The 26,169-nt window shown below is 55.0% G+C and overlaps 1 protein-coding gene across 3 annotated transcripts in view; it reads left to right on the forward strand.

Moving 5' to 3' along the window:
• Nucleotides 1–26,169, forward strand: part of TRPV4 (transient receptor potential cation channel subfamily V member 4) — a 37,005-nt gene that overhangs the window by 7,743 nt on the left and 3,093 nt on the right. For 2 of the 3 annotated variants that reach the window (XM_005217903.5, XM_005217902.4), the window contains exons 2-13: nucleotides 8,787–9,204; nucleotides 12,296–12,468; nucleotides 17,037–17,189; nucleotides 17,925–18,065; nucleotides 18,720–19,018; nucleotides 19,841–20,020; nucleotides 21,432–21,590; nucleotides 21,802–21,894; nucleotides 22,153–22,226; nucleotides 23,349–23,514; nucleotides 23,752–23,818; nucleotides 25,619–25,935. In XM_005217903.5, the coding sequence (XP_005217960.1) occupies nucleotides 8,819–9,204; nucleotides 12,296–12,468; nucleotides 17,037–17,189; nucleotides 17,925–18,065; nucleotides 18,720–19,018; nucleotides 19,841–20,020; nucleotides 21,432–21,590; nucleotides 21,802–21,894; nucleotides 22,153–22,226; nucleotides 23,349–23,514; nucleotides 23,752–23,818; nucleotides 25,619–25,935 (2,208 nt within the window). In that variant the 5' untranslated portion in view covers nucleotides 8,787–8,818. Of the gene's footprint in view, nucleotides 1–8,786; nucleotides 9,205–12,295; nucleotides 12,469–17,036; nucleotides 17,190–17,924; nucleotides 18,066–18,719; nucleotides 19,019–19,840; nucleotides 20,021–21,431; nucleotides 21,591–21,801; nucleotides 21,895–22,152; nucleotides 22,227–23,348; nucleotides 23,515–23,751; nucleotides 23,819–25,618; nucleotides 25,936–26,169 lie in introns of those variants that run through there. The other variant, NM_001192385.3, reaches the window with a different exon arrangement.

Consider the following 26,169-nt stretch of genomic DNA (forward strand, 5'->3'; position numbering starts at 1 on the left):
ACGGGTTGGGTGGTTTCTAAGGCTGCAGAATCCTCCCTTGGCCAGGGGTGGGAGGTGTAGTCTCTGTGGCTGTGACTGTCCTCTGGTAGAGGGGCTGGGCTAGAGAGACGGGGCTTCCATATTCCATGCTACCTGGGCTGGGTAGCATCGCGCTCTGAGCAGGGCTAGGTTAGAGGGATGGGAGGGGGCGAGACCTCGGGAGAAGGAGCCAGAGCCTCCTGGGACAGAACCTTCATGTCCTCGAGTCCCCTGCTGTGCACCAGTCCCTGTGCTGCCCCCTCTATGAGCATCTAAGCTCACGACATCTCCTTGTCAAAACAAGGAGACTGAGGCTGGGGAGGGGACGTGACTTTCCCGAGGTCATCAAGCTGCAAAGGGTTTCTGCGATGTAACTCACATGCAACTCACTCTTTCAGTGTGTGCAATTTAGTGTTTTTGTAGAATGTTCAGGGTTTTAGAGACGCCACCACTGTCTAACCCCAGTACATTTTCATCATCCCCAAAATGAACCCCATCCCCACTAGGTCACTGTCCCCCCACTCCCCCCAGCTCCTGGCAGCTGTCTCTCTGCTTCTTTTCGATGGACGTGCCTGTTCTGGACATTTCCTGTACATGGGATCCTATCACACTTCACCTTCTGTCTTGCTCGGAGTGTGCTCTTAACCCATTCAGCCGCACCACCTCCTGGTGCTTCCCACCCTGGGGCCGGGGACCTTGGAAGCGAATGGGGGGCCCTGAGAGCTCAGAGGGATCCTTGTGTGTCCTGTCGGAATCCCTCCAGCCAAGGACTTGCAGAATGACCGAGTGAGGTCGTGGTCACATCAGCCTTGCCCTTTGTGGGGCCTGGTGAGTCACCCCAGCCCTGCCCCTCCTGGGTGGGGGGGACCCAACGGGACACTGGGGCTCTGTCTGCCCTGGACAAGCAACCACTGTGCAGCAGACAGGAAGCAGGCAGGGCCGAGACCTGCTGGGTAAATACGGGCTGGCTGGGGAAGGTGCCCTGCGTGGCATGATGCCCCCTGCTGCTCCCACCCACTGGGCCGGGGGAGCCTCAGCAGCCTGGCCAGGGAGCCAAGCTCCCAGTGGCGGCTGCTCTGAGGTGGCTGCCAGCATCCCAGGCTCTGGGCCCAGCTGCTTGGCCCTCCTGGCTGTCACACCTTCCTTGATCCTCAGTTTGTCTGTTTATCCATCTTCTGGTAAAGATACTTCAGTGACACCGATGCTGCCGACAGCAACCGTCTCCTGCTGGGTGTGTACTCCTTGCCTTCCCTGGTAGCTCAGCGGGTAAAGAATCCACCTGTCCTGGGTTGGGAAGATCCCCTGGAGAAAGGATCGGCTACCCACTCCAGTATTCTTGGGCTTCCCTGGTGGCTCAGATGGTCAAGAATCTGCCTGTAACGCAGGAGACCTGGGTTCAATCCCTGGATGGGGAAGATCCCCTAGAGGAGGGCATGGCAACCCACTCCGGTATTCTTGCCTGAAGAATCCCCACGGACAGAAGAGCCTGGCGGGCTACAGTCCGTGGGGTCGCCAAGAGTCAGACGCGGCTGAGTGCAGCACGGCGCTCCCTGCCTGGCGCTAGGATCAGTGCTTTACACACTGTCTTATTTGACTCTGTCAACCACCCCAGGGCAGGCGCTGCGGCCATCACCGTTTACAGGTGAGAAAACAGGCACAGGAAGGCCGGGTGACTTGCCCTGGGTCACACAGCTGGTGAGTGGGCAGTTTGCCTCTGGGGCCCATGGTCCCCACCACCCACCCTGAACCACTCTCCCTCCACCCCCATCATCCGTCCTTTTCTTCTCAAGTCCCCTGGTCCTGGTAAAGTATTCACTGAGGGGACTTCCCTGGCAGTCCAGTGGTCAGGACTCCACACTTGCAGTGTGCAGGGCATGGGTTTGATCCCTGGTCAGGGAACTAAGATCCCACATACCCCACAGTGTGGCTCAAATAAAAAAATAATAAAGTATCCACTAAAGGCACAGGTCCTGGGGCCGTGTGAGTCCCAGACCTGGTTCCACATCTAAGGAGCTGGGCAACCCTGTAAGGGTGACTCTACCTCTCTGAGCCTCCGTTTCCTTACCTGGCGGGTGGGGAGGTGGATAGAGCTGGCGTTTTCTCTCTCAGTGCCAGCAAGCCTTGGGCTCTGTCCTCCTAGGCCCTTCCCCACCCACGCCATCCCTCCAGGATTGATCTAGAATGATAGGCTAGTCCAGGTTACTGCAGGAAGTGGGGGACCCCACAGCTGGGGCAGAGAGCCACAGGATGGAGGGAGCAGTCTGTCTGGGAGCCCAGAACCTCCGCCTGATCTGCCTGCCTCCCCCCACCTTCCGCCCGCCCACTCACCCATCTCGTCTCTCTTCATTCCTGTCTTCTCCCAACACCTCAGGCTGCCCGGTCCTTAGTGCCCCCTGCTGTCTCCCGGCCCCACACCCCGGACCTTGCTGTCTCCTCTGCTCTTTTATCTGTCGCTCGTGTCAAGCCCTCCTCCTCGCTGCCTCTTCCTGGGCCCGTCAGAATCAATCAGTGCCGCTTCCTCCTGCCTGTCTCCTTTCAGAACTTCAGTGGACCTTGCCTGACTGTTTAAGCAAGCAGATATTTACTGGTGCCTTGGCATAACGCTGAATGCCGGGGAGACAGCCAGCACAGAATAGTCCCTCCTTCATGGAGCTCACACTCCAGAGGAGAAGAGAGAAAATGAATGAAAGGGTGATATAAGCAAAGGTCAAAGTTTAATCACGAGAAGTGCCGTAAAGGGAGGCCCAGTTTGCTGTAAGAGTGAGCACAAGGAGCTGGTTTAGAATGGGGTGGGGTGGGGTGGGGCAGGGGGAGGAAGGCCTCTCAGAGGAAGTGCTGGTTAAGATGACACCCAGAGAAAGGGAGCCAGTGGAGGAAGACCAGCCCAGGCAAAGGCCCGGAGCAGGTCAGCCATCTGCTCCCCTCCTAGACTGAGTTCCCCGAGTTTCCACTCTTCTCTGCTTCCTCGGTGCCCTGCACACACTTGGCACTCAGCAGATGCCTGTTGGCGTGCATCGGTCCCAGCTCCCTGGCATTCCTCCCCCTGGGGTGGAGCAGCCCCTGCACGCCTGAACTTGCCCCCAGATCTAAGCAGCTTTCCTCGCTCACGTAATCAGGAGGATGGGATTTGACAAGGACGTGCCAGGGTTTCCATGAGCTCAGGCAAAGCCCTGGGGTAACAGCGAGGGTGGGCCCCTTCTTCTGCCAGAAGAAGGGTGCGGGGTATGGAGCCAAAGCCCTCCAGCCCACCCCTGCTGCACCCGGGATTGCCAGGGAGAAGCACCTGCCGTTCATGCGGTCTTGCGGTTTGCTGTTCATTGAGGGCTTACTGTGTGCCAGGTGCTTGACTCAGTTCCTATAATCCTCAGGGTGACCCACTTAAGTCCCCCGGGGCAAGTGAGGCCTGCGAGGCTCAGAGAGGCCAAGTGACTAGCTCAGGCTCACCTGGTTAATGAGCAGTAGGGTCTGGGCACCAACCCCAATCGGTCTGACGTCAACATGCACGTTCTTTCCCAGACCCACCAGCTCCCACCAGGTGCACCCTCCTCTGTCGGGCCAGGGAGTGTGGATTTAGCTGCCCTGACCGAGTCCTCAGGGCCATCAGAGCCAAATGCGTGACCTTCAGCCATGTTTCTGGAGAGCTTGGGGTCTGACCCGGGCAGAGAGGAAGACCTGGGGGACCCTGGCTCAGCCCTGTATCTCCTGATCTCCTCGTCCTGCACCCGTGAATTCACCGCTCCCAAGCCCTTCCTGTCTAACCAGCTCTCATCCCCAGACATACCTCAGCTTCTTGCTCTGTCTGGCTATTTGCTCTGTTTTCTCACCAGGTCAGCCCCAGGAGGGCAGGAGTTCTTTGTCTTGCTCACATCTGTGCCCCCAAGACCTGGCACATGATAGATTCTCAGGAAACACTTGTTGAGTAAATACATGGGTGAATGGCTTCCAGTCCTGTTCTTTGGGCCCTGGGATTCAGACGCGTCCATCCTGCCACAATTACTATCTGTGTGTGGACTGCTGCCTAGTATATATTATGATGTGGGTGTGTGTGTTAGTGACTCAGTGGTGTTCAACTCTTTGTGACCCCATGGGACGGTAGCCCACCAAGCTCCTCTGTCCATGGGATTTCCCAGGCAAGAATGCTGGAGTGGGGTTGCCATTCTCTTCTCCAGGGGATCTTCCCAACCCAGGGATTGAACCCAGGTCTCCTGCATTGCAGGTGGATTCTTTACCATCTGAGACCCCTGGGAAGCCTATATATGTGTGTGTGTGTGTGTGTGTGTGTGTATATAGATAGGTTTGCTTAAAAACGTTTGAAATCCGCCACATTAAATGAATGCAGTGGTCACACAGCCTGTGGGGACGTCCACACTTGGCGTAAATGTCCTTCGTTGAGCCCCTGATACGCTCCTGGTGCCAGCTGGGCGCTGCCCCCTGCAGAGGCATTCCCAGGGGCTCACAGTGGGCACACGCATGCGCATGAGCACAGGGGGAAAAGAGAGGAGGAAACATACACGATATTTACACGCAGAGGAGAGTCAGGAGGACTCTCAGCCTCCCTGTCCTGGCTGGCACCCCTCCTTCCCCCTAAGTCTGGCACGGATTTGGAATGTGTAATAACAGCCTACAGGGCAAATGAGAACAGGGAGTGATCTCGATCCCCAACCACAGAGAACGCCAGTGTTTGGGGAGGGGACTGCCACAGAGCAGGCTGTGTGTGTCCGCTTGTGAACAGGCGTGTACGTGCACGCTGGTGTCTGTACACACTTGGGTTGTGCGCTGTGGAGGGAGTCCAAAGTCCAGTTCTTCAAGGTCACCCACTCTGTGTGGCGTCATCTCAGCGGCCTCAGTTTTCTCAGCTGTGAAATGGGAGCATTGCAACTTTGCTCACCAGGCCCTAGCGGATTAACTGAGGGAGAGGCTGGGAGGACTTGGTGAATGTTAATAAGGACTGTGAATGCATGGCTGTAGGACCACCCCGTGCGTGTACCTGGGGAGGGTGGGTATGCTGGGATTGTATCATAATGGTGATGATGATTCAAGTATTTGTCAAGGGGCCTCCCTGGTTAAGATGCTTAACCGGGTGCTTCCACTGCAGTGGTCAGGGAACTAAGATGCTGCACAGTGTGGCCAGAAAATAGACAAAAATACAAAAAACATTTGTCAGGTGCTTATTAGGGGCCCAAGAGACACCTGACCTGCCCATTAACCTATAGGATAGAAGCTGTTTTGCAACTCTCATTTTGTATGCAGGGAAACTGAGGCTCAGAGAGGTTAGCATGGGCTGATGGTAATAATCCTCTCGAGGGGCCATTGTGCACCTTGAACAAGATACTCTAAGGGTTTGGTGTGGCACCCGGCCCCCAGGCCATGCTGTCAACTGAGGGGTTAGGGTAGCCCAGCCTCCACAGCCAACTGCCTGGGTTTGAGTCCTGGTTTTGTCACTAAGCACTTCCCTGGTGGCTCAGATGGTAAAGAAGTTGCCTGCAATGCAGGAGTGCTATGCTGTGCTTAGTTGCTCAATCATGTCCAACTCTTTGCGACCCCATGGTCTGTAGCCCTCCAGGCTCCTCTATCCATGGCGATTCTCTAGGCAAGAATACTGGAGAATACTGCAGTGGGTTGCCATCCCCTCCTCTAGGGGATTTTCCCAACCCAGGGATCAAACCCAGGTCTCCCACATTGCAGGCAGATTCTTTACCATCTGAGCCACTAGGGAAGCCCAAGAGTACTGGAGTAGGTAGCAGCCTATCCCTTCTCCAGGAGAACTTCCCAACCCAGGAATCGAACCAGGGTCTCCTGCATTGCAGGCAGATTCTTTACCAGCTGAGCTACCAGGGAAGCCCTGCAATGCGGGAGATCCAGGTTCAGTCCTTGAGTTGGGACGATTCCCTTGGAGAAGTAAATGGCTACCCACTGCAGTATTCTTGCCTGGAGAATTCCATGGACAGAGGAGCCTGGCGGGCTACAGTCCATGGGGTCACAAAGAGTCAGACATAACTGAGTGACTGACACTTTTACTTTTCACTTTCACTTTTTCTGGCACTCACCTGCAATGTGCCCTCAGGCAAGTCACTTAACCTCTCAGAGCCTCAGTTTTCCTCATCTGTGAAAGGAGTATTACAGGAGTACCTACCTCCAGAGGTAGATCTCTCAACCTCAGCACTGTTTTCTGGCCGGGTAGTTCCTTGTGGCAGGCACGGTCCTATGCCTTGTAGGGTGTCTGGCGCTACCCCTGGCCTTGACTCACTAGATGCCATTAGCCCTCTCTCCTCTGCACAGTGTGACAGCCAAGCATGTTTCTGGATATTGCCCAGTGTCCCTGGGGACCCGAGGCACCCTGGCTGAGAACCACTGGTCTAGGGTTCCAGGGAGGACCAGGCGAAAGCATGTGTGTGAAGCACTTGGGCCCTCAAGAGCCCCATGATCATGGTGATGATGGGGTTTAGTTCATAATTATCGCTTCACCATAATTAATACGCTGACATTGATCCCTGTTTGCCTTGTCAAGGATGCTGGCAGTGAGTGAGTGACTGAGCGGGGATTTGAACCTGGGGCTGGCTGACTCCAGACCCCCTGTTGTGGAGCCCCAGAAACCCTGGATGCTGTCTGAGCTGAGATTTCTTAGGGGAGGGGGTACAGGCATGGTGGGGGCTGGAGGGGCTGCCTCATCTGGCCCCCACCTTGGGTGGAGGGTGTCTGGAACCCCGTGGGGACCTGGGAGGGGGTGCAGTAATTAAGAAGTATGTGCCTAAACTCCTTCTCTTCCCCTGACCCTGGGGTCCCCTCTGAGGTGAGCAGGACTGTGCCTGGGGAAGTCTAATCTCCCCCTTAGTGCCTGCACCCTGGTGGACAGCCCTCCCTGCCTCAACATACCCTCATTCCTGCATCACAGAGCTGGGATCCAGGGGGCAGCCCCTAGGGGGTCTCCATTACCGGCCTGGCAGGTGGATTGGAACTAATGTCTCCTGACTCATACTAGGCGCCGGCACCTAGTGCATGCTTCAAATTCTTGAAGGCACTTGGCATCTCCCAAGCTTTAGGAGGTGTTGTGGTTACCCTGGTTTTACAGGTGGGGAACTGAGAGGAAGCGATTTGCCCAAGATCTCACAGCTGCTGACTAACCAGGGCCCAGAGGGGAACCGGGTAAAACCGATTTCAGCACCTGTGCACCTAGCCCTTCCTTCCCTCTGTGATTGTGCTCATCGACAGCCCCCAGGTTAATCCCAGGGTCAACACTGGACATGCCCGATCTCATTTAATTCCTCCTGCAAATGTATGAGAAAGCTACTACTATTGTACCCATTTTATAGACAAGGAGACTGAGGCTTGGGACACTCTCTCAAGGTCATGCTACATGGAAATAGCTTAGCTGGGATTAGAACCCAGGCCGGGAAAAGTCTAAAGTCCAGGCTCTGCCTCCCCATTTGTGCCCGGAATGGGGCCCGTCCGAGGCAGGAGCTCTGACCCTGTGTGTGCCCTGCTGTGCTCGCCAAGAGAGGCCTCTTGCAGGGGCCCTCGCCTTCTCTCCTGGCAACCAAAAACAAACAAGGTGGGGACCAATCTTTACTTGTTCTTCTGCTAATGTGCGCGGAGGGAGAGATGTAGAAAAGAGAGCTTTGCAGACGTTTCTCTGCAGCCCAGGCGGGATGTGAGGAGTTCCAGGAAACTCGCCCTTGGTGTCCAGCCCACCCTGTGCGTGCTGCAGAGGGCAGGGGGCTGACAGCCAGCAGGCCCTGGTCCTTCCCTTGCCCTTCTCCTGGCTAAACATTGGGCCTGGGAGGCAGAGAGACCTGGGTTCAAGTCCAGCTCTTCTCCTTGCAAGCTGTGTGACTGGCCCCCGTCAAGCTTCATTCTCCGCACCTGACAAACGAGAATAGAGACTACCTTTGTCATCAGGTCGTGTGTCCATGTGGCACCCCTCAAGGGGCGGGGGTGCAGGCATGGACAGGCAGCGGCCTTCCCTGCCCTCTGGTACTCACAGCCCAGGATTAACTAATCCCACGAACACACGGTCGAGGGGGCTTCCCAGAGGAAGCAGCACAAGCTGGGAACACAGGTGGGCAGGAGCTAACCGGGCAAAGAGGGGAGGGAAGGGGTCAGCGCTTGGCACTGGGGAGCAGAGTTTGGGCACGGCTAACTGAACCCTCAGAACCTCAGTTTCCTGTTCTGTGAAATGGGGTCATAATGATGACACTGGCAAGTTGAGGGCGACTGACTCCCACAATGAGTTCATGTGTATTTGCTGAGCACCTCGTGTGCCTGCAGCATGCGTTCAATGGTTATGTTTTAGTAGGTGTTTTCTGTGTGGCAGGCACAGCACAGGCCACTGGATTGCATGCACTCTGCTTCATCCCCATTTCACAGATGAGGAAACCGAGGCTGTGAACCATCGGCTTTCCTATCATATGATGGCTAAATGCGGAACTTGGATTCAAACCCTGCTCTGGGTGCTCCAAAGCTGGTTTGGTTGGCCAGGAGTAAGCCCCAGGCTCATATGTTTGGGGACCTGGTGTGATTCTGAGGCCCTTCCTTCTTCAGCTGATGTTCAGGGTAGCTGGACGCGAGGCGGACTTGTGTTTCCAGGTCCCTGAATGGGGCTCCTGTTGCAGCTCCTGCCGGGGGCTGGCGGCCAACCACATCTGGGAGTGGCCACCCTGCACCCCTGTCATTACAAGGGTGGCTTTGAAGCAGCTGGCAGCAGTGCTGTTTGCCCACGTGGGAGGGGGGCTTCCTGGAGCCGGCCTGATGCCCCTCCCGTTCCCTTGCAGGCTGAGCCGTGTGGACGGGTCCCCAGGGCAGCATGGCGGATCCTGGCGAAGGCCCTCGTGTGGGGCCAGGGGAGATGGCCGAGTCGCCCGGGGATGAGAGTGGGCCCCCCGGCGGGGAGGCCTTCCCCCTGTCATCACTGGCCAACCTGTTCGAGGGGGAAGACGGCTCCCCGTCGCCCTCGCCAGCTGATGGCGGTCGCTCCACCGGCCCAGGCGACGGGCGACCCAACCTGCGCATGAAGTTCCAGGGCGCCTTCCGCAAGGGGGTGCCCAACCCCATCGACCTGCTGGAGTCCACCCTGTACGAGTCCTCCGTGGTGCCCGGGCCCAAGAAGGCGCCCATGGACTCGCTGTTTGACTACGGCACCTATCGTCACCACCCCAGTGACAACAAGCGGTGGAGGAGGAAGGTCATAGAGTGAGTATTGCTGGCTGCCTGGCCAAGGTCTCCTCTGTATTGAATTCGCCCATCCACCCATCCATCCACCCACCCACCCTTCATCTACTCATTCATTCATCCAGCTACCTGTCTTTCCACCTAACCATTCACTTGTCCAGTCCATCCATCCATCTGTCCACCTGTCCTTCATCGACTCCCTCAAGTACCTGTCTGCCCTTCTATCCATCATCTAGTTGTCCTCTCATACCACCCGCTTTCCGTTTGTCCACTGTTTACTCTCCAAACAGCTGTCCATTCTTCTATCTACTCTCCATTTCTATTCATCCAGCCAGTCAGCTATCAAACTATTCATCATTCATTCATTTATTCCATTTTCATATCTCTCTTTCGTTATTTCTCCTTCCTTCTCTCTTTCTCTCTTACCAGCTACCCGCCTTTCCACCTGTCCATCCGTTTGTCCAGTTTATCCTCCATCATCACTCATTCGGATACCTATCGACCCATCTATTCATCTGCCATCTCTCTGTCTAGCCATCTCCACATGAAAACCCGTTAGACCCCACTCAGGCCTCTGTGTGTGTCTGGAGCAGTCTTGAAGTCTGCGTGTGTCCTTCTGTCCCCCCATGCTGATCACAGACTCATTTATGCCCTTGGATGAAGCCCAGCCACCTTCTCAGCCCCTGCTTGGTCAGGAACTGTCTGTCTCCTTTGTTTATTTACCGAGTCATCAGTTTGTTCAGTGAAGGTTTTTGGACTACCCACCACATGCCAGGTTAGGGGAGGGGTTGGTCCTGGGGCTCCAGGAATGAGCCAGGCCAGGTGCTGCCCCTGCTTAGCTTAGATACTGAGTAGCTGTCACTGGCACTTTCAGTTTGGAGGGCAGAACACTTAATAAGCAAGTGAGTAGACAGTTCACTTTGCACTTATCTGGTGGTCCAGTGGTTAAGACTCCATGCTCCCAATGAAGGGAGTATGGGTTCAGTCCTTGCTCGGGGGAGATCACGCATGCTGCTTGGTCAAAAAGAAAGAAAGAAAGAGTTGACTCTGGGAGAAGGAAATGGCAACCCACTCCAGTATTCTTGCCTGGAAAAGTCCATGGACAGAAGAGCCTGGCGGGCTGCAGTCCATGGGGTTACGTGACTGAGCCCGCATGCATGAGGAGGGTGGAGGGAGATGGGTTGGTAGCAATAAACTGGTAGAATTGAAAAAAAGAAATAGTTCACTCTGGGGGAGGTGCTGAGGTGAGACTGGGAGCTGATACAGGAAACATAATCCAGGTGGACTTCCTGGAGGAGCTGGCATTTAAGCCCAAAGCTAAGGAGTGAGAAAGGGCAGCCACACAGGGGATTCATTGGAAAAGCTCCTGATTCTGGGAAAGATTGAGGGCAGGAAGAGAAGGGGATTACAGAGAATGAGATGGTTGGATCTCATAGACTCAATGGACATGAGTTTGAGCAAACCCCGGGAGATGGTAAAGGACAGGGAAGCCTGGCGTGCTGCAGTCCATGGGGTTGCAAGGAGTCGGTCATGACTGAGTGACTGAACAACATTCCAGGTGGAGGCTGGAGAAGCTTGAGGTCTCCAAGGAGTGCAGTCTGCAAGCTGCTGGATGAACTTTGTAAGCTCCACTCAGAAGTGGAGACAGGCCCAGGACAGTAAGGTGCCCTGGTGCCCGATCTCTTTGGAAGGTTGCATTGCAAGCTGGTGGGCTCTTCGTCTCCCTTTCCCCCTCCTTCAGGCCCTCATCCCCACCACTACCTCAGACAGCTAGGGCTGATGGCTTTGGAGGGGCTGCAGAGGAGTCGGAGCGGGGTGCGGCTGAGCACTTGAGGTCTTCAGAGACCCCGAAGGCTGCCTCAGTGAGGATGGGGGCGGGGCGAGGCTGTTCTTTTCATTTTTTGGCTCAAAGGTCACAGTTCAGGAGCAGGTGAAATGGGGGCTGCCCTAGCTTGTGTGACCCCCACCCTAGTGTCCAGAAGCACCTCTTGTCCCTTCCCTGGTGCCCCGTTGCTGGAGGCCCCGTCCTGGGGGGCAAGGTCTGGGCCTGGGAACGGCCCTGGGCCGCGCCTCCTGTCTGGCTCCCTCTCTGCTCCCCTCCACTCTCCCGTTTGCACGCTCTCCTCCTCTCCTGTCCGTCCTGTCTTCATTCACAGCCTCCTCCTGCCCCTGTGTGTGCTGGGTGCTGGGTGGGTGAGGATGCGACCTCGGTGCCCCTGGGCTAGCTCTGCGCCAGCTTTTTGTCTCTCAAAACCTAGCACACAGTAGGTGCCCAGTGAATGCTTATTGAATGGCTGATTGACTGTCTGTTTTTTCCCTTCTTTACTTCTCCATCACTTCTCCTCCCCCAGCCCTCCCCACCTTATTCTTTCTCCACCCGCCTCTGCAGCTCAGCGTTTATTCCACACATACAGGCTCCAGACACCCAGTAGCACTAAATAATAACAGGAACAGCAGCTAACATTTACCAGCGTTGACTGTGGTGGGGCCTTGAGCTAAGCATCTACGTGCATGGCCTCATTTGTCTCAAATGTTTGTTGAATGAATAAATCAAGCAGTGAGTGATTTGAATAAATGATAGAGTTGCTTTATCTTTTAGTCTGGTGTTCCTCCTTTCTGTCCTTAGTATCTTTGTCTCTTCCAGTCTCTGGCTTATTAAGCACTTAATAAAAGACAAAGAGATGGATGGATGGGTGGGTGAATGGGTGGGTGGGTGGAGGGATGGAAGGATGGATGGGTGGGTGGGTGGGTGGATAGGTGGATGGGTGAATGGATGGGTAGAGGGGTGGGAATGTGGGTAGTGGATGGATAGGTAGATGGATGGGTGAGTGAATGGGTGGATGGATGGATGTATGAATGGGTGGATGGATGTTTGGATAGATGGTTGGGGACCTTGGGAGCTTCTGTCTGTCTCCACCCAGCACACAGTAGGTGCCAGGTAGTGTTGGGGTAAAACATTCCTCTGTGTCTCCAGATGTCTCTCCCCTCTCAGCCTGGCCCCTCCCTAGGGCTCCAGCTGCCCTCCCCTACAATCCTCCAGCCTCTAAGGCTGGAGACCGTGAGGGTGGGCAGGGGATGAGCCCTCCTATCACCCCGCTTCCTCCCCCTTCAGGAAGCAGCCACAGAGCCCCAAAGCTCCCGCACCCCAGCCGCCTCCCATCCTCAAAGTCTTCAACCGGCCTATCCTCTTTGACATCGTGTCCCGGGGCTCCACAGCTGACCTGGATGGGCTGCTCCCCTTCTTGCTGACCCACAAGAAGCGCCTCACGGACGAGGAGTTCCGGGGTGAGCCACCCAAGAATAGCAGGCAGGCCAGCTGGGGCTTGGGGGAGGCCTGGCGTCAGGGGCCCCCTTTTCCGTCAGCGTCTTCTCTTGGGTCAGTGGGCTGCACTAACCAGGAAGAGCATTGGACAGGGAGTCTAGTCCTGTGTGTCCATTCCCATATTACTTAACTTCTCTGGGCCTTGGCTGCCTTTCTTCATTCAGCCTTTATTGATGGAAAGTGTCATAGGTAAGCAAGGTCACATTACAGGCTGTTTCTTTACCATCTGAGCCACCAGGGAAGCCCAGAGTCTACACCTGGGCTCAGATCCCACCTCTACCACTTAAGGGATCCTTGGCCTCTCTGAGCCTCAGTTTCCTCATCTGTACCCTGGGGAATAATCACAGCACAGCCCTGGCCTCTGCGGACAGAGAATCCCATAGTGCTGAGCACAGGCAGCCAGGGTCCCAGAAGCCCCTGTCCTGTCTGGGGGAGCTCTGGAGGGGGTTGCCCGTCATTCCTGCTTCTGCTCTCCAGGTTCGAGCCCCGCCCCTGCCCAATATTCTGGGTCCCCACTGTAGACTGGAGCCCAGTCACCTGCCCTGGGACGTAGCCCAGACAGCTCCCTCCAGCCTCGTCCAGGCTCAAACATCCGCCCCGGGCCATGGCTCCCTCCGCTGCCCCGGCCTCTCTGCACATCTGGGAGGGGAGCCTGTGAACCCCTCCACCCAAGTCAGCCACGTACTGTGTGCCAGGTACCAGGTGAGCTGTCATTAACTGGCCAAATGACCCCACAAATCAATATAAAATGTCAAGAACTGTGACCTGCCAGGAAGGAGGGCCTGTCTCAGGTGGGCTGGCCACAGTAACAGGGCTGACGAAGCTCCAGGGAGATCAGGTATTTGGAGACTTTAGGTATTTCAAGCAAATTAAGTGCCTAAATAGGCTGACCAGGTCTGCAGTGTATTTTTCACATATACCTTTACCAGCCAGACTCTGAACACCAAAATGGTACTCTGCTGTATCACTGTGTCCATCAGAAGAGAATTACTGGACTTACAAAAAGCGTTCATTCATGGTGCCCGGCCAGGGCGCAGATGGTGTGGCCTTGTTTGGGGCGTGAGGTTAGAGTTGTAGGGGGATGGGGTCCCCCTCCCCCCTCAGAAGGTCTCCATGATGCTGCCAATCTCATTTGGAGATCAACCACATATAAGCCCTGGCCAAACAGCCCCACCTAGCCCCCCAAGTTCACCATGCAAAAGTAGGGAGCTTTGGGGTAGAGGGAGCCCCTGTGAAACAGAGATCGTGGTGCTTTGCCTTTGGTGAGCAGCGCCAGGCTGGACTTGCCAAGACTTCTGGTTTTTCCTGAGTTCAGGACTGGGTCTCTGAGCACAGGCTGAGTTTGGGCAAATGGGTCTGCGTGAGCCTGGGTCGGGGGCTCTAAGACCGGCTGGGGGGAGGTCCCTGACATTGTACCGAATAAGGCAGGTGTAGAGGGGGACTTACTGTGAGGCCCACTACTTAGGGTTCAGGACCCTCTCTTGCTCTGGCCCCCAGTACATCCGTGGACCTAACTTGGAATTTGTAGTTGTGTGTTCATTTTCATAAACAGGATCCCCAAATTGCATGTCCCGAGCTCCGCAAACACTGGCTCCACCCCTGCATGTTTTTATAGCCAGAGGTTCATGAGCTCATTAGGGGAGTCAGTGACCACCCCCTAAAAAGTTTGACAACTTCCAACAGAAGTTTATTTAGGGCCCCTGGCTCCAGCCTCCCCAATGGACAAAGCCACTTCGCCACCTGGTGGTGGAGTCCTGTGACTGCAACCACGCCTGATTTCTGGCTGAGCCCTGTTCATGGCTTCTTATCCCAGGACCCAGGTTGGCAGCCCCTTACCCTGCTACAGTCCAAATCAACGGTGTGGTCCCACATCCTACATAAACCACTTAACCCCTGTGGTTTGGAATTCCTTGCAGTGCACAGCATGCCCCTTCACTGAATGTGTATTTACTCAACAAGTGGTTATTGGGCCCCTACCGATCGTCAGGAGTGGTACTGGCCTGGGGCAAAAAATGATGAACAAAGCAGACTTGACCTCAAGTTTCTCTCAGTCTCGGGGGTGAGACTGACACTGATTAAGCAATCACAGAAACAAATACACAATTACAACCTGTAACTGTGTGTCTACAAAGAAGCTGTGTTAGAGGATTTGACTTGATCAGGAAAATCTGGGAGAGCTTCTGGGAGGAGGTGACACTTGAGCTGAGTTTGAATGAATTAGAGTTAACCAGGTAAAAACTGGAGAAGGCAATGGCACCCCACTCCAGTACTCTTGCCTGGAAAATCCCATGGACGGAGGAGCCTGGTAGGCTGCAGTCCATGGGGTCGCTAAGAGTTGGACATGACTGAGCGACTTCACTTTCACTTTTCACTTTCATGCATTGGAGGAGGAAATGGCAACCCACTCCAGTGTTCTTGCCTGAAGAATCCCAGGGTCGGCGGGGCCTGGTGGGCTGCTGTCTATGGGGTTGCACAGAGTCGGACACGACTGAAGCGACTTAGCAGCAGCAGCAGCAGGTATAAACAGGTGGGGAAGGATTAGAGAGAAGGTTAAAAAGCAGCATGTGCAAAGTCCCTGTGGCTAACCATGACCAGAGTTGAACTCAGTTGCTATGTGGAAAGTGGATTCAAGGATGTCCAGAGAGGCTGTCCAGGATTCAAGGATGTCCAGAGGAAACCAGGCAGGTGTCCTGGGCATGTGAGAGAGATGCTGGCTGGGCCAGGTTGGTGGCAATGGAGATGGAGAGTGGTGGAGGGCTTGGAGAAACAGGTGAAACCAGTGGGGACTTGCTGGGGGAGAGGGTGTGCGCCAAGGGTAAGATGAAGGCGAGGGACAGAGGTTTCAGCTGGCTAGGGACATCAGTGTCTAAGAAGGGGACACGTGCAGATCGGGTTGGGGTTTGGGGAATGCAAGATGATGAGGTCAGCATGGAGAGTTGCCACAATTCTAATTTTCTAATTCCCTGTCAGTTAGGAAACGGACTGATCCACCTCCAGGCTCGTGGGTCTGAGCAGACTCCCCAGGGGCCTGGGCCAGCATTTGGCACCCCCCCCCCCCACCTTATGCAGATGGAAAGCTGAAGTCTGTTATTTTTCAATACATAGTTACCTGCTGTCAACACTGGGCTGGGCGCCAGGGACGTAGCAAGAAATAGCCAGAATGAGGTTTGAGCAACTTCACTCCTAGGGGCGGTGGGACTGGAATTCAGGTCTCTCTGCGTCCACAGGTTTTTCCCGTTCTCTCCACTGATTCCAGGTATCTAAGGAGAGTCTCGAAAGCGTTTCTGGTAGAATAATAACTGCAACCGTATGACTTACTGAGAATGCCTGTCTACCTGGTGCTGGGCTCAACAGCTATCTATTAGCCTATGATTTCCCTTCATAGGCTTAATGTAGTTAGACAGGAAATGGAAGCGGAGAAAAGGTCACACACAAATCAGAAATGGGGAGCAAAGCCTGATGTGAGCCCCAGGGATCCTGGCTCCAGAGCCAGCCCCTCAGCCCACCCCTGCCTCTCCCACTCCCTGTCCCGTTCCTGGGCCCCTTCCTGCATCGGGCTGTGTTGCCCTGTGCCTGGTTAAGAGCCAGTTCTCTTTTCATTGATTCTCTCTTTTAAAGATATAAATCCACTCACATCACCATAAAAATTAATACAAGGGAAAGAAAATTGCAAAGGCACATTAGTAAGCATTAGGGGGAGGTGTTAAAGACCCCTTAGTACCAAACGGAGACTGACTTCACGGGAGAGATTTGACAAGGGGCTGACACCTTGCACATTTGGGCTTTTGCTGTTTTTATTGCTGCCTCTGCAGGAGCCCCCAAATCCTCTAAGATAGTTTCCTGTCTATTATGGCTCACAGCCCCTACTTCGGGAAACGCTGCACTCCCTCTCCTCCCCTCTAGGGGCGCTACTGCACCCGCTTCATGGGTAAAGGATCTGTGTTCAAGCAAAGACTGCCTCCTGGGTCTGTTTTTAGAGGTTCCCAGTCCTCATTAGCAGATTAAAGGCTCTGAGAAGTCCTGTAGTGAAGACATGGCGGCGATTGGCTTTGATTAACTCAGTATTCGCCCTTTTATCTGATTTTTTAAAAGTCCCCTCCAGGGACTTACCTGGTGGTCCAGTGGTTAAGACTTTGCCTTCCAAAGAAGGGGCCCTGGGTTTAATCCTTGGTTAGGAAACTAGATCCTGCTTGCTGCAAATAAACCAATGCATACAAATAAATATATATATATATATATATATATATTTTTTTAATGGTCCATATTTAAGAAAAGTCCTTCCAAATATGCTTTGGTAAGTACCATGTCTCTATAGGCTGCAGCTTCCCATGTTTTAAAGAACTTCTGCTCCTCTGAGTTTCTTTGACCTTCTCAGTACCCTGGGGTGGGGTCGGGGAGCAGATAGGGGCCGGGCTCAGGAAGGAGAACGCAGCCAGGACCTCTGGCTCCCTGCCCAATGCCCTGTCCCCTGCTGCCCAGCAGTTTGGGCCTCGGGCCGAACACTCCTCTTGTTGCACGTATCTCCCCGCAGAACCGTCCACCGGGAAGACCTGCCTGCCCAAGGCCCTGCTGAATCTGAGCAACGGCCGCAATGACACCATCCCTGTGCTTCTGGACATCGCCGAGCGCACGGGCAACATGCGGGAATTCATCAACTCGCCCTTCCGAGACATCTACTACCGAGGTAGGGCCCAGGGCCGGGCGGGAGAGGGGCTCCCTCTTCACTTGTCCAGCCCCTCCCCACCCCCAGCAACACCTCATTTCAGCCTGGGCCACGAGTGCCAGCATGTCCTGGAACCAGTTGTCGAATGAATGAACGAACGGACTGAAGAACAACAATAACTACCCCTTCCAACTTTTAAATTCTGAGTTTCAGAATTGAAGGTTCCAAGGTTCTTGCATGTAATGAGCCAAAGGCGCTGTGAACCTGGAATCCCGGACCCAAGATGCTCTGGTTTGGAGACTCTGAGGCTTTGTGACAATAGTCCTGTGAGCCAACAGCTTGAAAAGGCAGCGGTGTCACCAGGCCCAGCTCCCTGGGTCTAAATTCTGAGATCCATGAATCCACCTTGACGTTTTGGATTCCTGGATGTCAGATTCAGAGGCTGTGAATTTTGTGTCCCAAATCCTGTGAGACCACGATGCCACTGTTTCCTCTGGCGTGAAAGGCTCTTACGAGTCTGCAAAGTCTCCACATTTGGGGTCCTCCAAGTCAGATATCCCGTGAGCCTAAACTCTTGTGGGTGTGACGCAGCAGGTCTGGGATCTCAGGCCTCAGAGACTCCACATCCGGGAACGTCTGAAGGTCCCCTTGCTGCCCTGGGGTGGATCTCCACCTTCTGCGCCCCAGCACCCCCCACACCTGGTCAGGGCTGTGCGCCCACCCACCCCCCAGTGACAGTCCCCCACCCCCTCCCAGGCCAGACCGCCCTGCACATCGCCATCGAACGCCGCTGCAAACACTATGTGGAGCTGCTGGTGGCCCAAGGAGCCGACGTCCATGCCCAGGCGCGGGGCCGCTTCTTCCAGCCCAAGGACGAGGGCGGCTACTTCTACTTCGGTGAGGAGAGGCCTGGTGGGGGCTGGGGCACATGGAGCCGAAGCTGGGGGCCGCAGAGGGTACCTGGTGGTGCTGGCAGTCCTGACACCTCCCGAGACACCCAGGGCCGCGCTGACCGCAGGCCCAGACGGAGCCCGGGGCACAGGCCGCCTCATTGGTCTTGGTCACTGAGGTCTCACCTTTGAGGGGTGGAGCGTCACCTCGCTTGCCTGAGCCTCAGCTGTCCCGTCTGTGCTGTGGGCATCGTAATGGGATCAGAGGGCTGTGGTGGGCTGTCCCCTCCCCCCAACACACACCTTATCACTCGCATCCTCTGGTCTGACTTAAGCTGGCACTGATGGTCAGATGCAGGGTCCAAATGGCATCACTACTATGGCCCAGCTGGACCCATGAAAGATTTTAAATTTCACCCCCACTTAGACACATGTTATTCGGGGTTCAGAGATAAAGTTCCTCAAAGAGTCCCTCACAGCCTCCAAGTCGCGTGGCCATGCCTCAAATAGCCACGTCCGTCTCCCCGGGGACATCGCCCCCAGACAGTTGCAGTCGGCCAGGGCTGGTTCACGTTGGCCATGGGCGCTGTGTCCATCGTCACGGCATCTCCCGTGGGAGGGCCCCGTCCCTGACCCGGCCCCCCGACCACCTGCCCCGCAGGTGAGCTGCCCCTGTCGCTGGCTGCCTGCACCAACCAGCCCCACATCGTCAACTACCTGACGGAGAACCCGCACAAGAAGGCGGACATGCGGCGCCAGGACTCGCGCGGCAACACGGTGCTGCACGCACTGGTGGCCATTGCCGACAACACCCGCGAGAACACCAAGTTCGTCACCAAGATGTACGACCTGCTGCTGCTCAAGTGTGCCCGCCTCTTCCCCGACAGCAACCTGGAGGCCGTGCTCAACAATGACGGCCTCTCGCCCCTCATGATGGCCGCCAAGACGGGCAAGATTGGGGTGCGTGTGGGGCCGGGGTCACCATACAAACACACACACACACACACACACGAGGGAGGCTGCAGCTGACGTGTGTTATTAATGTGCACATTCGCCTCCCATCCTGCCCACCCCAGACTGCAGATGTTCTAGCTCAAGAACTTGCTGTGGCTCCCTATTGTCCAGCAAGGCTGTTCAACTTCATCCCAGAGCCTCTTTGCTCATCCCACCCCGCTGGATGCTCACTGCCCTACTCCCACCAGCCAGGGCATGCCACTGACAGAGAGCTGCGCCCCAGAGCTGTAGCCCTGCAGTACTCCTCTGCCCTCCATGGCCGGGGTTGTGGCTCAGCCCCTAACCTGCTGTGTGGCCTCAAGGAACATCCTCCTTTTCTCTGAACCTCTGTTTCCTCATGGGGGCTTCCCTGATCGTTCAGTGGTAAAGAATCCACGTGCAGTACAGGAGACACGAGTTCAATCCCTGGGTCAGGAAGATCTCCTGGAGCAGGAAATGGCAACCCACTCCAGTATTCTTGTCTGGAGAATCCCATGGACAGAGGAGCCTGGCAGGCTACAGCCCATGGGGTCACAAAGAGTCGGAAACCACTGAAGCAACTTATCACGCATGCTATTAGCTCATCTGTCAAACAGGATGGTGAGGGCAAGAATTAAACCAGGTGATGTGAGGAAAGCGTCCATCAGGTGCTCAGTAAATGTTTTCCCTCGCCCATCCTGCTCTCTGGGGAGGTGCTATTTGCTGGAGTCCCTCCCACGTGAGTTGCGCCGCGGCAGTACCCCTGCCCACGCCCCCCCAAAACCCCCTGATCCTACTCCTCCCACACAGATCTTCCAACACATCATCCGTCGGGAGGTGACAGACGAGGACACCAGGCACCTGTCGCGCAAGTTCAAGGACTGGGCCTATGGGCCGGTGTACTCCTCGCTCTACGACCTCTCCTCCCTGGACACATGTGGGGAGGAGACCTCTGTGCTGGAGATCCTGGTGTACAACAGCAAGATCGAGGTGGGCGCAGGGCAGGAGGGGCCAGAGCAGTGAGTCTGTGGACTGGGTGCAATAGAAGAGGCCAACTGAGTGCCCAGAATGGCATCTGGCAAGGGCAGGAATGGCAGGATTGTAAGGGTCGGACTTCAGGGGCACGCAGGACTGGCTTAGGAGCCTGGCACTGTAAGTGACATGCTGTGTGACTCAGGACAAACTCCCCAATCTCTCTGAGTCCCAGCTTCCTCTTTGGTACCATGCAGATAAAAATAGAGCATTTCCCATTGGGTTGCTGGGAGGACCAAATGAACAGCCGGGCGCAGGGTAAACATTATGTGTCAGCTATTATCATTAGCATTTGTTATATGAAGTTTTAAAAGCTCTTTTTTTAACTTAGCAGTATTTTATGAACATCGTTCTGCACCATTAAATATTCTTCTGCAGTATCATTGCTGCGTGGAAATGTACCACATTCTAATTAACCATTCCTCTATTCTTGGTCATTTGAGTTTCTTTCTGCACCTAACTATCAGGAATAAGATTGCAGTGGCATCTTTGTGGCTACATCATTGCACATGTGCTTGATGATAAAGAAACTCAAGTCCTTAAAGAGACAGGATGCTGCACAAATGGGGCAGAAAGCCCTGGGGCTTGCATACAGAAGGTCTTCCTTCTAGCCCCAGCTCTGTGAGTTTGGACAGATGCCTTCTCATACCGGAGCTCACTTCCCTCATCTTTCAAATCAGTGACCAACCTGATTTAAACTGGGGGTGGTGGTAAGTTTTAGCATCTCTGCTGCAAACTCTGATTGATTGGTAGTGTCTGCCCAGGAAACTGTATAGAGAACTATTGTGTGGGACTCAATTATTGCTGTCTGTCCTGGGTTCAGACTTGGAAAATTGTGGTGAGTCAAGTATTTATCATCCTGGGGCTAAATTTCCCAGTTCCCACTTCCTGAATCAGAATGTCTGAGGTTGAAACCCAGGGGTTTATTTATTTATTTGCACTAAAAATTTTTTGGCTGTAGCATGCAGAAACTTAGTTCCCTGACCAGGGAATCTAATTCGTGCCCCCTGCCTTGGGAGTTCGGAGTCTAAACTACTGGACTGCCAGGAAAGTCCCCAGGAATTTATGTTTTTTAACAAGCTCATTAGGTGATTTTGGTGCCAGCAACTTGGCAACTTCCACTGATTAGAGTTTGGGGACCATAGGAATAGATGTTCTTTCAGGAGCTTTCTAGCTCTGGGTTCTGTGTGTCTAGAACAGGCTAGAAAGGTAAGTTGGGACAGAACTGGGCAGAGCCTTAAATGCTGAGCCCAGAAGTCTGGGTGTCTGAAGAATGGGTCAGGAGGAGAACGAGCTCTCGGGGCAGAGGGTGGGGGAAGGCGCACTGGAGTCAGCCTGCCCACCCCCTGCCCACCCTGCTCCCCCACAGAACCGCCACGAGATGCTGGCCGTGGAACCCATCAACGAACTACTGCGGGACAAGTGGCGGAAGTTCGGGGCTGTCTCCTTCTACATCAACGTGGTCTCCTATCTGTGTGCCATGGTCATCTTTACCCTCACCGCCTACTACCAGCCTCTCGAGGGCACTGTGAGTGGCCGCAAGGGTGGCAGGAGCTGGGGCACAGCTGGGCCCCCTGTGGGAGGGGCTGGAGAAGGCTTGGAACAGGGTGGGAAGGCGCCCCCACGCCCAGGGGGAGGACGGTGAGGGAGGAGGCTCCGTGGACCCAGAGGCTGGGCTGTTGGGGAGCATCTGGATTTGGAGGGGCTGGGTGAGGACTTGCATGCCCCTTGCCCCCTAGCCGCCATACCCTTACCGCACCACAATGGACTACCTGAGGCTGGCCGGCGAGATCATCACACTCTTCACTGGGATCCTGTTCTTTTTCACCAACGTGAGCACTTGGCCCCAGCCTTACCCTGCCTGGACCCTCCTCTCTCTCCACCTCTTTAATCTGTTTAATGTTTGGCCACACCCCATGGCACGGGGAGCTTCCCCCACCAGGGCTCAGACCCATGCCCCCAGCATTGGGAACACCGAATCTTAACCACTGGACCTTCAGGGAAGTCCCCCTCCACCTCTCTTCACTCCACTGTCTGCTCCACGCTTCTGCTGATTCCACCTCTCTCACCCATCCCGTCCCCTCCTTCAGATCAAAGACTTGTTCATGAAGAAATGCCCTGGAGTGAACTCTCTTTTCATCGACGGCTCCTTCCAGCTACTCTAGTGAGTAGAGGTCCCTGGGGTGGCAGCTTCTGGGTGAGGAAGGTGGGGTTGGGAGGGACATCCTCGAGGTTTGGTGGTAGAGGGTGTGTGTGACTCTTATTAGGAGTGAACTCACCCAGTCTGATCAGCTACTGTAGCCCAAAGTCATGCTGTTGTCAAGTAAAAGAGTCCTCTGGTTAAAGCAAGATTCTGGTTGCTAGAGAGTTATCACTATATACACCATGGGTAGAAATAAATTTAACCTCTTACGCTTGTGATTGATTGCTAACGTCTGCCAGGAGTGCCCATGTTAAGAATCTTAAGGCTGTGTCTGTGTTCAGTGGGAAAGAGTGCTGGGATTGATTAATGATGTCTGCCTGGGGTACAGGCTGGGTTGCTGCATGTGTGTTACATATTTCCCCTTTTTCCTAGAGTTAGAGAACAATGAAAATTCTGGGGGGGTAGGACTCCACGCTTCCACTGTAGGGGGCACAGGTTTGATCCCTGGCCGGGGAACTAGGAAATCACATGTCACATGGTAGGGCAAAAAAAAAATTTCACTTAGCCACAAAATCTCCACTGAGAACTACTGAATCTTCCTCTAGCAACTCCAAAGGACATCACTTTGGGATCTGGTAGGGCCCCAGGACAATTACACACACATCGGTTGGCAATTAACTTTGTAAAGCAATTATTTATTTAATTTTTTGGCTGCGCTGGGTCTGCATTGCTGCGTGCGGGCTCTCTGGCTGCGGCGAGCAGGGGCTACTCTCTTGTGGTGGTGTGCGGGCTTTTCCTTGCGGTAGCTTCTCTGGTTGTGGAGCACAGGCTCAGAAGCTGTGGCACACAGGCTTAATTGCCCCATGGCATCTTCCTGGACCAGGGATTGAACCCGTGTCCTCTGCATTGGCAGGCGCCTTCCTAACCACTGGGCCACCAGGGAAGCCCAGTTGCCAGTTAACTGAGGATTCTGGTTATCAGGATGCTGGGGAACCCCATGAAGCCACATGGTCTCATGGTCTCTCTTCTGGGTGTCGTCGGGATGTCCTAGTACCTAGAGGGCTTGGGGGCCTGCCTCCCTGTCCAGGGTCTCATTTCCCCCTCTCCCCTCTGGCTCCTCTCGTGCCCTCTGCTGCCCTGTAGCTTCATCTACTCTGTGCTGGTGATTGTCTCAGCGGCCCTCTACCTGGCGGGGATCGAGGCGTACCTGGCCGTCATGGTCTTTGCCTTGGTCCTGGGCTGGATGAACGCCCTTTACTTCACCCGCGGGCTGAAGCTGACGGGGACCTATAGCATCATGATCCAGAAGGTACAGGGCAGGCGGTTCCCCCTGGGCTTTGTGTGTCCTTGGAGGGAGCCACACATACCACATGTGCACAGATAGTGCCGCTGGCCCTGAGGCTGCGGGGTGGTGTAGGGGCAGTGGGCAGGGCCTGGACATGGGGCGGGGCAGGGTGGAGCTGGAGAGAAGGTGTGGGATGAGGAGCTGGGAAAGCGAGAAACCACGTATCTCATCTCTGCTTCCTATTCCCACCGGGGTGTCTAGATCCTCTTCAAAGACCTTTTCCGCTTCCTGCTGGTCTACTTGCTCTTCATGATCGGCTACGCGTCAGGTGAGCCCCGGGTGCCCAGGCGGGCCTGGCGGGGGTGGCACCCGGGCTGAAGCAGCCGCCATGGTGTCTGGAGGAGAATATCCAGCGTTTGTAGGGTTCTCTTTGTGTGCCTGGCATTGAGCCAAGTCCTCTCCCATCCCTGCCTCATTTAATCCTCCCAACAAGTCTGTAAGGGAAGTGCGTTTCTTATGACCTTTCACAATTAAGGAAACTGAGGCTTAGATTAAGTAAGGTTAAATAACGTGCCCAAGTTCAAAAGCTAGGAAACGGTAAAACTGCCATCTTAGCTACTGTGACAAAAGAAGCCGCCCCAAAACTTAGTGACTTTAAACAACCACCCTTTTTATTTTTGGCTATGTTCTGCAGCATGTGGGATCTTAGTTCCCTAACCAGGGATCGAACCTGTGCCCCCTAAAGTGGAAACATGGAGTCTTAACCTCCAGGGAAGACCCCCGAACAGCCACCATTTATTATTATGCTCAAGTCCATGGGTCTGCTGGGTGCTTGTGCTGACCTGGGCCAGATTTGGGCTCCCGTGTCTGTGTTCGCTGGCGGACTGGCTGCAGCTGACTAGCGTAGCTAGGGCTGGCCTCCATTGGGAGTGACTTTGCTGTCTTCCTCGGGGTCACTCATCTCTAGCTAGCTAGCTTGGACTTGGTCACACGGTGGTCTGAGGGTTCCCAGATGTAAGCAGAAGTGTTCGAGATCACTGACTGGCACAGCGTCACTCTCTCTCTCACCTTATTGGCCAAAGCAAGCCTCAGCCTGATTCAAAGAGTGGGGAAACAGGGGAATTCCCTGGTGGTCCAGTGGTTAAGACTCAGCGCTTCCACTACAGGGGACCTGGCTTCAACCCCTGGTCTGGGAACTAAGATCCTATATATCGTGCGAACAGCCAAAAAATAAAAAGAGTAAAAATCAAAGAGTGTGGAAATAGATTCTACCCTCTTGGTGGCAGGAGCTACAAAGCCTCTACTAGGCTGTATCCTTGATGTCACGATGCCTTGGGACCTCAGTGGCACAGGGGGGCAGGGCCAGGGTTGGGGAAGGTAATCAAGCTGTCGGGCTGGTCGCCAGGGGCGGGTGACCGGCCACCCGACGCCCAGGATCCAAAAGGAGCAGCACTCGGAGGCTTCATCTGGGCTTCATGGGAAGGGAGGCGCGCCACAGTTAGCTGATGTCTGGAGGGGGTGACGGCCGTAGTGAGCACAGCTCTGGGCGCAGTCAAGGCTGGTGCCTGGTTTCACCTTCCTCCCTTCCTTTCTGTGCTGCTGTGAGCTGGGAAACAGGAACACGAGAGTGAGTCTGCCCTGGAATGCTGGCATCCCAGACTGCCAAGACCTGTAAGAACAGTCAGCTCAATGAGGTTCTCCTAGCCTTGGCACCGTTGACATTTGGGGTCAGACAGTTGTCTGTGGTGGGGACTGTCCTGTACATGGTGGCATGTTGGGCGGCATCCCTGGTCTTGACCCAGTAGGTGCCCGTAGTGTCCCTCCTCCACTTGTGACACCAAAAATGTCTCTAAACCTGCCAAAGGTGCCCTGGGGGACAAATTATCCCCGGTTGAGAACCACTAGGCTGAGTCCTGGGACCCTCTTCCTTGTTAATAAGAGTTTGTGGAAAGAGCAAAGGCTTTGCGTGCAGGAGGACCCAGATTCAACCACTGGCTTGGCTTCCACTCTGGGTGACCTTGGGCCAGCCTCCCCGCCCTCCCCAGGCCTCAGTGTTCCCCTCCATCAAATGGGAAGGGGCCTCCCTACCTCTCACCCTCCATGACCGTCACTGCCGTCCCTCCCGCAGCCCTGGTCTCGCTCCTGAACCCGTGTGCCAACTTGAAGGTGTGCGATGAGGACCACGCCAACTGCACAGTGCCCACCTACCCCTCATGCCGCGACAGCGAGACCTTCAGCACCTTCCTCCTGGACCTCTTCAAGCTCACCATCGGCATGGGTGACCTGGAGATGCTGAGCAGCACCAAGTACCCCGTGGTCTTCATCATCCTGCTGGTCACGTACATCATCCTCACATTCGTGCTGCTCCTTAACATGCTCATCGCCCTCATGGGGGAGACAGTGGGCCAGGTGTCCAAGGAGAGCAAGCACATCTGGAAGCTGCAGGTGAGCCCGCCCCGCTGGCCGCTCTGCCCTGGGGCCACCTGGCCTGCTGCACCTCCTCGGCCTGGCGCTCTGGGCGAGCCGCACCACCCCGTTCCACCTCCACTTCCCAGTCTGTTTAATGGGCACAGATAAAGCCTGCAGGTCTGTTTCCCAGAGCCACCTAGCTGATTTCCATTGGCTTCTGCAGCTCAGCTGCCCTTGCGGTCCCATTCATGGAATGCAATCCCCCCAGCT

This window comes from Bos taurus, chromosome 17, assembly GCF_002263795.3.
Source record: "Bos taurus isolate L1 Dominette 01449 registration number 42190680 breed Hereford chromosome 17, ARS-UCD2.0, whole genome shotgun sequence".
Lineage (NCBI taxonomy): Eukaryota > Metazoa > Chordata > Mammalia > Artiodactyla > Bovidae > Bos > Bos taurus.